Here is a 14,344-nt window from a genome sequence, read left to right as displayed (position 1 = left end):
TGTATTGATACTTCCAAATGTTTTGACTCCCTTTGTTTGTTTTTTCTTTTTAATTTCTAATGAGAATTTTTTTTATTTCTAATGAGATCGTATTGAATCAGGTTCCAAATTGTTTTTTTAATTTCTAATGAGAATTGTATTCAATGTACTTTAGGATAAAATATAGGACATTTGTCCATTTTAAATGTTTATATGAGCTAAAGCATGAGAAATATAAAGATAAGCTAAAGCATGGGAAAAATAAAGTACTCTTAAATCTATGTTTTGATTTAAGGATATGTTACTTACCTTCAGACTGACCTCTTTCTCTGTTTTGGAAAACAGATCGTATAGATTCCGACAGCTATTATTGGTTCTGTTTGATGCAGAAGCTTACTTGAACTTCTAATTGTGACAATCTTATCCGTCATCAGATAAGTATCTATTTAGCATATATTCTACATTCTACTTTGATAAAAAATTGTTAAAGACTTGGACACGATTTTTAACTGATGTCTTCACTTGCTTATACAGGAAATTATATGCAATAAATGATCAAATACAAAGTACTATAGAATATTACAAATGGCAGCAACAGAAGCTAAAACAAAAAGTAAGCGTTTATTACGTATTTGATTGATAATATAAAGAATGAAACAATACTGAAGCGATCTATACTTACATTTCTGTCTGTGAAGGTGGGGATTACTTTCACTTGAATTCAAGTCTTGAATATCTTGAATACACCAACTGGTTTTGAATGATTTCTCGTCAGAAAGGTAAGCGTTTCCTGTTTATGCTTCATTTTCTCAATTAAAAGCAGCATATAGTGGTTGTAGAAATCGTTTCATTTCCTAAGTTTAGTATATATAGGAAAGGATAATTAGGTAACATAAGTAATAAGAATATTCCTTGCGGATATTGGTTAAATTAGTTAGGGAAATAGAATATTTGGAATTAAAAAAGATACCTGGTAAATCTTCTTTTTTTAAATCGCTGAGGTAGTTGAAATTTTAATATGTTCAGTTTGAAAAGGGAGGAAATATACCATTTAAAAATCTTATTTTTACCTTTTTGGGTTTTTTTATTTAAAATATTTACAAATTTAGTAGTTTCATGTTTTAGTTAGCTATATATTTGCATTTATACATCAGATCGTTAATAATCTAGTTATTTTGCACCTGATTATATGCCTCGAGAATTTGGGCAATGTTTGTTAGAAAATATTGGATTTGAAATTAAATATAATATATTTCAAATTCAGATCGTTGAGTTAATTTGATTTAAAATTTTGAAGTTGCAAAATGGAGATAAGAAGCTATTAAATTTTAGTTTAAAATTTTTATATATTTAAATTTAAATTTTACATACGATATGGTTATGTATGGAATTTCTGAAAATCTATTTATTTGCCAAAATTTTAGCTTTTGATTAGTAGTTTATATTTTGGTTATTTATTTGAAAAAGCTTTGCAAACCCTAATAATTTGGTCGACTTTATTTCATATCGGTTAATTCGTTGAGGACTCTAATTATTCGTAATTGTTATGCAGTATAAGTTTTTTTTTAAAATAAAAACGAATCAGAAAATTAAAAGGATAGATATTCATGATATTGAACAATGCAACATGTAAGTTTTATGGTTTAATTGTTTGTAACCATGATTGGAAGTGATGAATGATACACTGATATTAACATAATGTATTGTTTTTAATTTTTATTTGCAGAATCTAATAAAAGTTGAACCTTGGGTGTCGATGGGATGGAACATTTATAAATGGGATGAAACATTTATTGTCTAAGAATGTAAATAAATGTATTTTACCAATCAAACGTTCACGATGCATTATGTGTGGATAGGAAATCATAGTTAATTTAACAGAGGTGTTGATTTTTAGATTTTCTGCTGTATAAAAATAAAAGGAAATTCGGAATATATATAATTAAATAAAAATCATAGGTTTTAAATGTTTCAATGGCATGGATCTGTAAATACTGTTAAAACAGGAGGGTACCTCAAAAAGGGCATTCTGTTTTAATAGTATAGATTCTAAAGATTTTAGAATTCACACTCATAAATCATTTTTAAATGACATAAACTGTTAAATCTTGTTGATTTAAAATCTTAATAATAAATATAATTAATTTAGGATCATCTACTTTATTAAAACAGAAGTACACATATAAACTTACCCTACAAGTTGCACAATATTTACGCCCAAATGCCACTGATTATTTAATAAACTACACGAAATAATCTACTTGTCTTTTCCACCTAATAAATGTTTTTCAAATATGCCTGATTGTAACTAAAAAATCGCATGACTTTCCTCCACATCCAATCATTCTCTCTCCGAAATATAACAACATCACAATCACAATTTTTTCTCTTTTACCTAACAGAAACAAACATAAATTTCTGGTCATGCGATTTTTGAAAAACCTACAAAGAAGAGTCCCTAATGCATATAATGACAAACGAGTCGATTAATATGAAACACAGAGATGGCTCATTGTAATTGTATCTTTTAGATGATTTATATGAACTAAATAATATAAAATATGTTTTTAGGGAAAAATTACAACCAATGGATGGACTTCTTAAGCTTCTTACGGTATAAATTAAAATTCAACTTAAAAATATTGTCTACAATATGTGTAACTTCATTATCGAATTCAAAGAATAATGATTTCAAATATTGAATTGGATCCAAAATTGTAGCATAAAAAGCCAAAATATCAAAATCTTTCCTATTTCTATGGTGAAATCGAAACCTACTATAAACAATCACAATAAATCACTTTTAATGCTCAACAACCACACAATCATCGCATTCCTATTCGTAATCCTATATATTTAATATGTCAATTAAATTCGAATATATTAACAACACAAAACCGCAAATCATAACAACTAAATATGCGTCTTTCCTATATTCTATGCTATATAATCTAAATCGCCATTTACAGAATATTCTTCTAATTAATGTTTGCGTATGATTGCTTGCATAGGTGGTTAAGATATTTTTCTACTCTAGGGTTTTAGGTCTCCACTATATATTAAGAGCAACGTCCACACATACTCTTCACACCATTTTCTTTACCGTCTCAGAAAAATCATGTCTGCTAAAAAAAGTTTTCCATTTGATCAGCGATCTCAAGCCATATAAGGATAAGTGACGTGTTCAAGTGAAACTGATTCACTCATGGATACAAAACCCACCTTATGCTGATGAAAGCTTAGAAATGGTTTTAGCTGATATCACTGTTAGTTCTACAACTTTTACTATCGTTTTTCTTAAGTTTTTTTATAAGTTTCTTTCTTTATTGAATCGTTTGTTGTTTTTAGGGTAATAAAATTCAATGCTCATGCAAGAGATCTTACATCAAGCGTGTTCAACATAGTCTTCCTCTTGTGAAATGGAAGGTTATTGAGAACATGAAGATTAGTGGAACCGGTGGCAAATTCAAGCCAACCAAATTGAGCTATAAGATGAATATCATTAACGATACTGTTTTTACAGACTCAAATCATAATGATGATAGCAGCTTCTTGGCTCTATCGAGTTTTGAAGAGATTTTGGGTGGCAGTCTTGATACTCACTGTCTAATTGGTATATACTTTTCATCTTATATTTATTTCTATTTTATCTACTTTATTAAAACTTTTACCTAACATGGTTTTTAATATTTCACAGAAATCTTAGGGCAAGCAATAGAGATTGGTGGAGTTCAGATCATCCAAGTCCAAAATGAGGATCGAAAAAGGATTCAGCTTCGCTTGCGAGACAACAGGTTATTAAGTTAATTAATATTGATTTTAATGTATATTTATGATTGATTTTATTTAAATTTAATGATTTCAAATCTGTTATCCAGTGGCCATGAATTGGCGTGTTGTTTGTGGGGATCTTATGCTGAAAGGATTGAAGAACATCTTGAAAAAGCAAATGGTGATGACATTGTTTGCTTAATATGATTTACTAAGATAAGTGAATTTCAAGGTTTGAATTCTCCTTATAAATAACTTTCATCTTACCTTATTAAGAAAATCGTTATTCTGTTTGTAATAACTTCGGTAAATAAATTTCATAGGTCAAGTTCAAATAACAAATGCATTTGCTGCCTCTCTATTGGATCTGAATCCAACAATGCCTGAGGCTATGGAGTTCAAAGAAAAGTATAAATTTTTAATCTTTATATTTATACAGTTTTTCAATTCAAATGGTCTATAGACTTTAAATTTTCTATTTTCAATATCTCAGGCTCAAAGATGGAGTACTTCCTCTTGCTGTTGTTGACCCTAACGATGCTAAACCAGCCATTGATGATTGGGATGATGTAGGTATCATCATGATTTCCGAGTTACATGAGACTACCCAGGTTTGTTTTTTTTTAAAGTATCATATATTATATAAGGTGACAATTATACTTGCTGCTTTAAAGTAATGATTTCCCTTTGTCCATTGTAGCTCGAGAATGTTAAGATCGTTTGTTCAATTGAAGCAATTGATACTGATTGCGCCTGATACTATTTTGCATGTAAGAAATGTGGGAAAATAGTAACTAGAATCAATAGAGCAGCTAAACTTTTGTTCCGCTGTGCGATTTGCAAAGCTAATGTTTCTAAGGTGTTCCCAAAGTAAGATTTTTTATCTTTTAAAATCATCCTTTACTTATTTTATATTTTTCATAACAGTTATAATATATAACTAATGTGCATTGTTACAGATTCAAACTGCATTTGATTGCTGAAAATGATACCGGAAAATGTAAACTGGTGTTGCTTGGCACTATTGCTCAGGAACTCATTGGTTTTCAGGCGACTGACCTTTGGGACGGTTCTTATGATGATGTACATTTCTATTTTTAAAACTTTTACATTATTATTTCATATATTTACTAAATACACCTTTTTCAGATCATCCTGAAATTTTGCCTCAACCAATAATCGATTTGGTTGGCAAATCTTTCTGTTTTGAAATTGAATCTTCTGAAAATGGATCCGAGAGCTATACGGTTTCTAAGGTTTGGTCTGGAGATATTATTCAGAAAATTGAAACTGAATCTGAGCCAGTGTCCCTTATAGAAGGTGGTTCATCCAGTATGGCTTCTGGTGGGGTAAGTTATTTTGACAATACTATATTCTTATTTATGTGAACTAAATTACTGTTGTTGCAACTACTATATTATAATTCCTCTACATTGTAGGTTCTGTTGTTGGATGGTGACAGTCAAACATCCTCAGAAGATTGTGGAACTTCATACTCAAAAAGAAAGGAAAGTGACAATGATCTTCCAGACATAACATCTACGTCGAAGAAGATCTGCACTGCCACAATCAAGACTGAAAACCCTAAGACTGATTAGTGTGGAAGAAGTTTGGGCTGCCGAATCTGATGTTTTTGCTTTTTTCTTTGATTTCAGTATTTTGGTTTTTGGTTATTTTCATTGAATTATGTTTTCATTTGTCCTTTGCTTTTTAAGTTTTTCAATTTAATGTTTTTGTTTTCTGTTTGAACTTCCAATAATGTTATATTTGGTTTTGGCATTTATTTATTTTTACAATATCTTGCATCTACTTTATATGACCAAATGAACAATCAAATCCATCAAACTTATCTAACCAAACAATATAACATTCTAATGTTCTCATATCCTCATAAAAACTATCAACTGTAAACTAAAATTGATGTTACGGATTGCATACCTTATTACAATTTGACGAGTGGGCAACAATGTCTGAAAATAATTGGCTTTGTCCCTCCTATATTATTCTTTGTCTACGCACGGCCATAAAGCAAAGCCTGCATATAATATACAATAATTTTTTTTTTAATATTAATCAATGATTTATTAAGTCTATAACATTTTTATTAACCTTTATATATCGTATCTACATTAAAAAAAATTTCCATTTTGTTCTGGCCAAGCTTTGATCTTTTCTTATAACTCAACCTTGCTTTTCCGATCAAGTACCTGAAACAAATAACACAGAATAACAAAGTTAGAAAAGAAAAGATTCATCTTTTGAAGTTTTGTACTTTTATTCACAAGTACCAAAGAAAATGACATAAAGTAGACAAAAAATGACACAAACTGACAAGTTTCTTTATCAAGAACCATGCAAAAGAAAGTTCTGATGGCGCTGCTTTAAACTTTTCCTCTACAGTGGACAAAACAATGACACAAACTGACAATTACACAATTTTCAGACATCGGAACCATGCATGACCTCTACAGTTTTTTCTACAGTTTTTAAAAAAGTTTGACAAGTCCATCAACTTGGTCACTTCCCAAGTGACCAAGTCTATATAATCTCTAATTCCCTTACTGAAAAAACAGAGAGAAACACTTCTAACCTCTTGAATTTCTTTTTGATCCACTTTTACAAACAAAGAGTTTCTAAGAAAGATAAACTATCCTAGATGGGGTCAGATTCTTCTGTTAACAATGGTTATATCATTGATATCGACTCTGATTTCGGTGATTATTCAGAAGCCGATCCGACCAACTACTTTGCAAATCTCGACCTACGCTATTTTGCTGCCAAACCAAAGGAAATGCTAACCGAGAACACTGAGTTGAAAGAAAAGTGTTTGGAGAATGACAACCCGGTTGCTCATTATATCGAGGGGATAATTAAATACTTCATAGAGAATGAGCAACGTGCAGGACTCCGTCATTTCCGACAAGCTTCCATTGGGAAAAATGATGACGGTACGTTATTTTACGGTTTGTTAATGATGGTTCGTGGTCACTATTGGAAGAGGCAAAAGTACATGGATAAACTTCGATGGTTGGAAAAACCATCGAGGTCCAATCAAAGCTGGGAGAGAATCAAGAACTCCCTAAGTGCAATTCCGTGTAGTTTCACTCATGATGACTATGCGGAGATGGTTAACATTCGACCACGGAGAATGTGCCATCCCGAGGATGACATAACTTTAGTTTGCGATGAGTGTTACTACTACAAAAGGGTTTATCAATGGTTTTCTTTTGTTACTCGTGAAGAATAAGAAATGGAAGTGTTTATCAATGGTTTTCCTTTGTTTTGTGTAAGTTTATCCATGCAATATGTTTTAATTTGTTTCATGCACTATGTAATCCTCTAGATGAGTTCTCTATGTTGTATAATAAAGCACTTGAATGTTTCTGTGTTTTTTATTTGCTTAGCAATATGTTTTATTATATGTGACAAAACTTTTGCATTTTATATTCCAATTATTTAAATGATTGAAATGTTAAGTGGCGACCAACATGTATTCACCAATATCCTAACTATCCTAAATCAGTTCCATACCTAATTAATTTCTAATAATATAACTTACCATTAACAAATAAATCTTTAACCTATCTACGTTAAAGATATTCTCACACCCTAAAAACTAGCCATTTTGTTTCTACTGCCCACAAGCCGAGTAAATTATCTGAAAAAATTGAAGTATCTTTGCTCGTAGATCATGAAACGAAAAAGAGGAGGTCGTGCCCAAGGAAAGGAAAATCTTCCTACAGCTTCTGCTTCATGAATACAGAGAAGCCCGGCAGCCTTTGTTCCTATTCTAGTTGGATCGGGTTTTATAGTGCCATTGACATCAGTTTTCCATAGGGTTAACCAGAGCATCGAATCCTCACAGTCGTCTACCACCTATGCTGCATTGAATGGTGCACAGGGTCGTAACCTAGCGTCACCTCAGACACCATCTACTGCTCCAGTCCGTCTGTTTGGTAAACCTTCTGTGATAAAATTCATTAGTTAAACAAATTTATTTTTACTAAAAACTGTTCTAACATCACAATTTTGTGTCTCTGTGATACTGAAAAAGGGGTGGATTTGACTCTAAACCAAACATCAAGTTTATCAGTTCAAAGAAGTTGTTTGACTAACTCTAATTGTAAGTTTTTCTATTACACTGTCAGTTAAAAAATGAAGTCTTTTGTAATTCAGTTTCCTTCATGATTACGGTTTAATAAAGTAAAATTTTTTTTGACAGTGTCAATCACTAGAAATTCTCAAACTACAAAACCTGTGATCGAGAACTCAAAGAGAAAAAGAAAGCCACCGCGCTCTGTTTTGAATGATATTACCAATATTTCACATTCATTCTCGAATGAAAACGAAGAAACACCAACAAACATAAATGGTGATATCGATGAGGATGACGAAATCCTTAATGAGGATTTTGTTGGAGGTACCAATCACTACGTTTTGTGCTTAGCTAAAGTTAAACGTAATGAAAAAAAAGTTAATATGTTTTTTGATGATTATGGTTTAGGTATCTCTGATGTAGAAGGTGAGCTTGATTTCGATTGTAGTTCTCAAGAAACTTCAGACAGTGAAAATGAACCAGACATTGTCGAGGTTCATGCTACTCCTGACACTGATCCATATCGTCCAGCACCATTTTCTATGAAATCAATTTTGGAACGATCCCAAAAACGTTCACAGAGCTCAACAAAGGTTCTAACTAAACCAAAAGAAGAAGGTTATATTCATGTTTACTTTTCTGTCTATTTTTGTTTTCTCTAATTTACAAGTTATTAAATATGTTTATTTTTAAAAATATTTTACACATGACCAGAATATCTTGACGAGGGGGATTCTGATCACTCATGTAGTCATTGTGGCGCAATATTTTGGTATGGTGAAAGGTTAAAAAGACGTAGAAATACGTCTACACCTACATTTTCACTATGTTGTTTACAAGGTCAAGTTTAGTTGCCACTACTAAAAGAACCACCAGAGGTGCTTAAAAATCTGATGGAAGGAGATGACCAATTAAGCAAGCATTTCCAAAATAACTTGAGGGCTTACAACATGGCTTTCTCATTTACTTCACTTGGGGGAAAAGTTGAGAGATCAGTTCCACAGGGCAAAGGGCCTTCTATGTTTCAGCTTCAAGGGGAAAATTATCATCTAATGGGAAGTCTACGCCCTAATGATGGAAACAATGCCAAGTTCGGTCAGCTATATATAGTGGACACCGAAAATGAAATTCAAAACAGGGCTAACTGTCTCAGATACCGTAAAATATGTCTGGTCCTAATATAGTACACCATAACTCATTTCAAAACTCTATTTTATTATATTTATTGATTTCTGATGTTTTTTTGTTCATTTCAAACAGCAAAGGGAAAGCCAAGTTCAATGCAAAAAAGAAATACAGGCTGAAGGATGAAATTATTGACATTTTGGTGAAGATGTTAGACGAAGTTAATCCTTATGTGAAGCGGTTCAGATCAGCTAAAGATCGCTTTAAGGCAGATCCTGATGATGCATTTCATATGCGAATTGTGAGTGACCGCTTAACGGATGGAAGAACTTATAATACTCCTACGGCTACTGAAGTTGCTGCACTCATACCTGGTGATTTTAATCTAGATATGGATAACAGGGATATTGTTCTTCAACAACAATCTGGCAAGCTTAAACGGATTAACGAGATTCATGCTTCTTATCTAGCTTTGCAATACCCTCTACTGTTTACTTATGGAGAAGATGGTTTCCGACTGGGTATTAAGAAAGGTGTAGCAGCATCAAAAAAACTAAAAAAGCCTAATATCAGTATGAGGCAGTTCTTTGCTTTTCGACTTCATGAACGTAAGGGTGAATCGCATTGTCTCCTACATGGTAGACGACTCTTTCAGCAATTCATCGTTGATGCTTTCACAACTATTGAATCAAACCGCTTGCGCTATCTAAAGTTTAACCAGTCAACTCTGCGGTCTGATAGTTATGATTCAATAAAAGAGTCTGAAAATGCTAGAATGACGGATATGAATGAGCAAGGTTCAGAATTCATTTTGCCAGCTTCTTTTGTGGGGAGTCCTAGATATATGAAAAACAACTACTTGGATGCTATGACTATATGTAAGCATTTTGGATTTCCAGATCTCTTCATTACTTTTACTTGTAATCCAAAATGGCCAGAGATCACAAGGTATCTGAAGAAAAGGAAGTTAAAAGCTGAGGATAGGCCAGACATTATTTGCAGGCTTTTCAAGATGAAACTTGAATCATTGATGGACGATTTAACCAGAAAGAATATGCTAGGGAAGACTGTCGCATGTAAGTCTAAATTCGTTTCCTATTCCTATTTTACTTGTAATCTAAAATTTTTTAATAATTTTTTTTTTCTGACAGCAATGTATACTATCGAGTTTCAAAAACGTGGCCTACCCCATGCTCACATACTCTTATTTCTTCACCCCACCTCCAAGCTTCCCAATACAGACGACATTGACAAGATTATATGTGCAGAAATACCGAACAAGGTTGAAGAGCCAGAACTCTATGAAGTGATTAAAGATATGATGATTCATGGTCCTTGTGGAGCTGCAAATATGAATTCTCCATGTATGGAGAATGGATTGTGTTCAAAGTCATACCCAAAATCGTTTTCTGCAAACACCACAATCAATAAGGAAGGGTTTCCTATTTACAGAAGGCGTGAGAAATCAGACAATTATGTTGAGAAGAATGGCTTTAAGTGTGATAACCGGTATGTTATTCCGTATAACAAGAAGCTATCTCTACGTTATAGAGCTCACATAAATGTGGAGTGGTGCAATCAAGCTGGTTCTATTAAGTATTTGTTCAAGTACATTAATAAAGGACAGGATCGTGTAACTGTTGCTGTTGAACCTCCTGCTCACATCATTGACAGTATGTTGGCAAGTGGTCAAGGAAATTTAGCTACCGAACCTCCTACCATTACAAATGGGAATGTGACTTCAAATGTCGAGGGAAATGTTGTTGACGGCACTGAAGGAAATCTTGAGAAGAAGAAGAATGAAATAAAGGACTTTTTTGATTGCAGGTTCATTCAATTATCTATTTCCTTTTTTTTTGTAGACTAATTTTATCAAGTATTTCTATTCACATTTTATTTTCATTGCAGATATGTCTCGGCTTGTGAGGGGACTTGGAGAATTTTTAAGTTTCCAATTCACTATAGGTCTACATCAGTTGAGAAGCTGAGTTTTCATCTACCCGGGAAACAGAACATAATTTTCAAGGGGAAAGACAAACTCAAAGCTGTTATCACCCGAAAACTCATCGAGAATACAATGTTTCTGGCCTGGTTTGAGTTGAATAAGATTGATGATCTTGCGAAAACTCTAACCTATGCTCAAATACCAAACTACTTCACATATAACAAGAAGCAGAAGAAGTGGATTAGGCGAAAAAGAGGCTTTAGCATTGGGAGGATTAACTATGCTCCGCGGAAACAAGAAGATGCTTACTTTTTGCGTGTGTTGTTGAACATTGTGAAAGGCCCTACCTGCTACGATGACTTTAAAACCTATGAAGGTGTTCTTTACCCTAGCTACAAGCTGGCATGTTTTGCTCGTGGATTACTAGATGATGATCAGGAGTACATTGATGATATTTTAAGGAGAAGTCATGAAAGCACAGCAAGTGAACTGCGCCAAATTTTTGTTATGATGCTGATGAATGACAGTTTGTCTATGCCCGAGGTTGTGTGGGAACGTACATGGCATTGTCTTTCAGAAGATATCGAGTATAATCGCCGAAAGTTTTTCAAACGACCAGGTAAATATAAAATTATTGTTTGGAAACGACTCATTAAAGTATTGTTTGAAATTATTTTTGACATTTTCTTTCTTTTCTAGGGTTACAAGTCAGCGACGAGGACAAAAAGAAATATGCTTTGCAAGAGATTGACAATCTTTTGAGGCGTAATGGTACTTTTCTTGGAAAATTCCAAGACAACCCGCCAAGATTCAAATGTCTTGATACTAGATGAGAGAAACTACTCACGTGAATTATTGCTACAAACCGTTGAGGAAGAAAGCCGCAAAATGACTGATGAGCAAACTAAAGTTTATGATGAGATCCTTTCGGCTGTATATGAGGGAACAGGTGGTATGTTCTTTGTTGATGGATTTGGTGGTACTGGTAAAACATTCTTGTGGAAATTATTGTCTGCAAGTATTAGAAGTCGAGGAGATATTGTTTTAAATGTTGCATCAAGTGGCATTGCTTCATTGTTGTTGCAAGGTGGTAGGACTGCTCATTCAAGATTTGGGATTCCATTAAATCCGGATGAGTTTTCTTCGTGTACTATGTCGCATGGATCTGATCAGGCTAATTTAGTGAAGGAGGCATCACTCATTATATGGGACGAAGCTCCAATGATGAGCAAGTTTTGCTTTGAAGCACTGGATAGAAGCTTGTCTGACATCATGGGAAAAATTAGCGACAATCCTTTTGGTGGAAAAGTCATTGTTTTTGGTGGTGATTTTAGACACGTTCTCCCTGTAATTAATGGAGCTGCAAGACCAGAAATTGTGTTGCAAACACTCAATAGATCATATCTTTGGGAACACTGCAAAGTGCTTAAGCTGACCAAGAATATGCGATTGCTAACAGGTTGCTTGTCAGTTGAAGATGCAAAGGATCTAAAGGAGTTTTCTGAGTGGATTCTAAAAATAGGGGATGGTAAAGTTAATGAGCCTAATGACGGGGAAGCATAGATTGAAATACCCCCAGAGTTTTTGATTACTGACGCAGACGAACCTATAGAAGCGATCAGCAAAGCTGTCTACGGTGATTCTGTTTCACTTCAAGATAACAAAGATCCTAAGTTTTTCCAACAAAGAGCAATTCTATGTCCAACCAATGAGGATGTTAATATGATCAACGAGTACATGCTGGATAAACTTCCTGGTATATTTTTAAGATTCGCAGCTAAACCTTGCTAAGCTAATGTTGTTTCTATGAATTAAATAACGCTTATGTTTTTTTTACAGGAGATGAGAAGATCTATACTAGCGCAGATAGTATAGATCCATCAGATAAAATTGCTCTAAACAATGAAGCATTGGGTCCAGATTTCCTTAACACTATCAAGGTTTCTGGTTTGCCTAACCATAGCCTGAGACTCAAGGTTGGTTGTCCTGTGATGGTTTTAAGAAACATTGATCCTTCTGCTGGTTTGATGAATGGAACAAGGCTTAAGATTACTGAGCTAATGGATTTTATGGTTAAAGCAAAGATTATTACCGGAGCAAAGGTGGGCCACACAGTTGATATTCCTAGGTTGTTAATAACACCATCAGACACAAGACTGCCATTTAAGATGCGTAGAAGGCAATTACCTCTGGCTGTGGCATTTGCAATAACTATAAATAAAAGTCAAGGTCAATCATTGTCTGAAGAGGGTATCTTTCTCCCACGACCTGTGTTTTCACATGGGCAGCTTTATGTAGGTGTTTCAAGGGTTACATCTAAAAAAGGTTTAAAGATATTGATTGTTGGTAAAGATGGTAAACCTCAGACTAAAACTATGAATGTTGTGTTCAAAGAGATTTTTGACAATCTCTGAGATTGATCATGGATGATCAGGTATGTTTGTTTTAAATTTCTAAGTTTAATTCACTACAGGAAATATGGGTAGTCTTAGCGGACGGAAAACGCTATGTAAAGAAAAGCATAGCGCTTCCTTCACCGCTCTGACATCGCCCGTTATAAAAAGTCTGGTACTTTTAATAGCGGTTTTCGTTTATGCTATAGTTAAGTAAACAAAGATAGCGATAATTTCTATGCTATTGTAAATATAATATATAATTCGCTTTTATATACGGGAATAACAATTAATTAATATTTAAAATTTAAAACCACCAAATATAATTAAACAAAAAAATAGTTAATGATTATATTTAAATAAGCCAATTAATTCATAACTAAAAATCAAAATTTATTTAGTAATTTAATTCTAGTTTACAAATAAATTCTGGTTTACAAAACCCAGTTTACAAAACCCGGTTTACAACGGTTTACAAAACCCGGTTTACAAATGTAAACCTAAAGCCTAACCTAAAAAAACAAAATCAACCTAACAGCCTCCTTCGGTTTCTTTATCTTTGAGGCCGACCACCACCCAACAGCCTCCTCCACCGCACTAACTACCATTGATGATGTCGAGACCACCATTGTTGACGCCGATGCTACCACCATCAAGCTTCTTCAGCCTTTTTAAACAAAGAATACAAAAACAAAACCGGAATTAGAACACAGAGATAGAGAGAGAAAGACGAAGCCAGAGATGAAAACAAAACAAAAATCAATTAACTATGTTAACACGACTTCTTCTCATTCCGTACTTCGTCTTAGATCTGTAAACAAAACAAAAATCAATTAGAAGTATATAGGAAGATGAAAAGAAAGAGAGAACAGATAAGAGAAAGGGGAAGTGAGTTTACCTGTCGTGATGGTTGCCAAGACTTCGTCTGTGCTTAACACTTTGAATCAGAAAACCCCCTTGGGACTGAGAGGAGAGGAGAGGAGAGGAGATCGAAACTTAACACTTCTAATCAGTAAAAACCCTTGGGACTCAGAG

General features: G+C 33.6%; 2 protein-coding genes and 1 long non-coding RNA gene across 3 annotated transcripts; 2 read left to right on the top strand and 1 right to left on the bottom strand.

The window, feature by feature from the left end:
- Positions 1–3,224: 3,224 nt before the first annotated feature.
- LOC108820125 (uncharacterized) lies at positions 3,225–5,348 on the top strand. Its single transcript, XM_018593104.1, has 11 exons — positions 3,225–3,245; positions 3,328–3,592; positions 3,677–3,773; positions 3,858–3,931; positions 4,074–4,158; positions 4,244–4,361; positions 4,451–4,468; positions 4,526–4,620; positions 4,710–4,819; positions 4,900–5,099; positions 5,190–5,348. The coding sequence occupies exons 1-11, from the start codon at positions 3,225–3,227 to the stop codon at positions 5,346–5,348; spliced, it is 1,242 nt and encodes a 413-aa protein (XP_018448606.1).
- A 1,058-nt stretch (positions 5,349–6,406) lies between these two features.
- LOC108820123 (uncharacterized) lies at positions 6,407–13,330 on the top strand. Its single transcript, XM_056992899.1, is given in 12 exon segments — positions 6,407–6,877; positions 7,514–7,706; positions 7,805–7,873; positions 7,973–8,170; positions 8,255–8,464; positions 8,561–9,029; positions 9,107–10,047; positions 10,123–10,798; positions 10,880–11,535; positions 11,616–11,623; positions 11,712–12,672; positions 12,756–13,330. Coding segments are annotated over 12 exon segments (5,427 nt in total).
- Positions 13,331–13,845: 515 nt separating this feature from the next.
- Positions 13,846–14,344, bottom strand: LOC130498838 (uncharacterized). Its single transcript, XR_008937780.1, has 3 exons — positions 14,208–14,344; positions 14,078–14,120; positions 13,846–13,976 (listed from the first exon to the last, which is right to left on the bottom strand). It is a non-coding gene; the product is annotated as an uncharacterized LOC130498838 (long non-coding RNA).

The sequence above is a fragment of the Raphanus sativus genome, chromosome 8, assembly GCF_000801105.2.
Source record: "Raphanus sativus cultivar WK10039 chromosome 8, ASM80110v3, whole genome shotgun sequence".
In the NCBI taxonomy this organism is placed as follows: Eukaryota; Viridiplantae; Streptophyta; class Magnoliopsida; order Brassicales; family Brassicaceae; genus Raphanus; species Raphanus sativus.
This window is presented reverse-complemented; position numbering and strand designations above follow the sequence as displayed.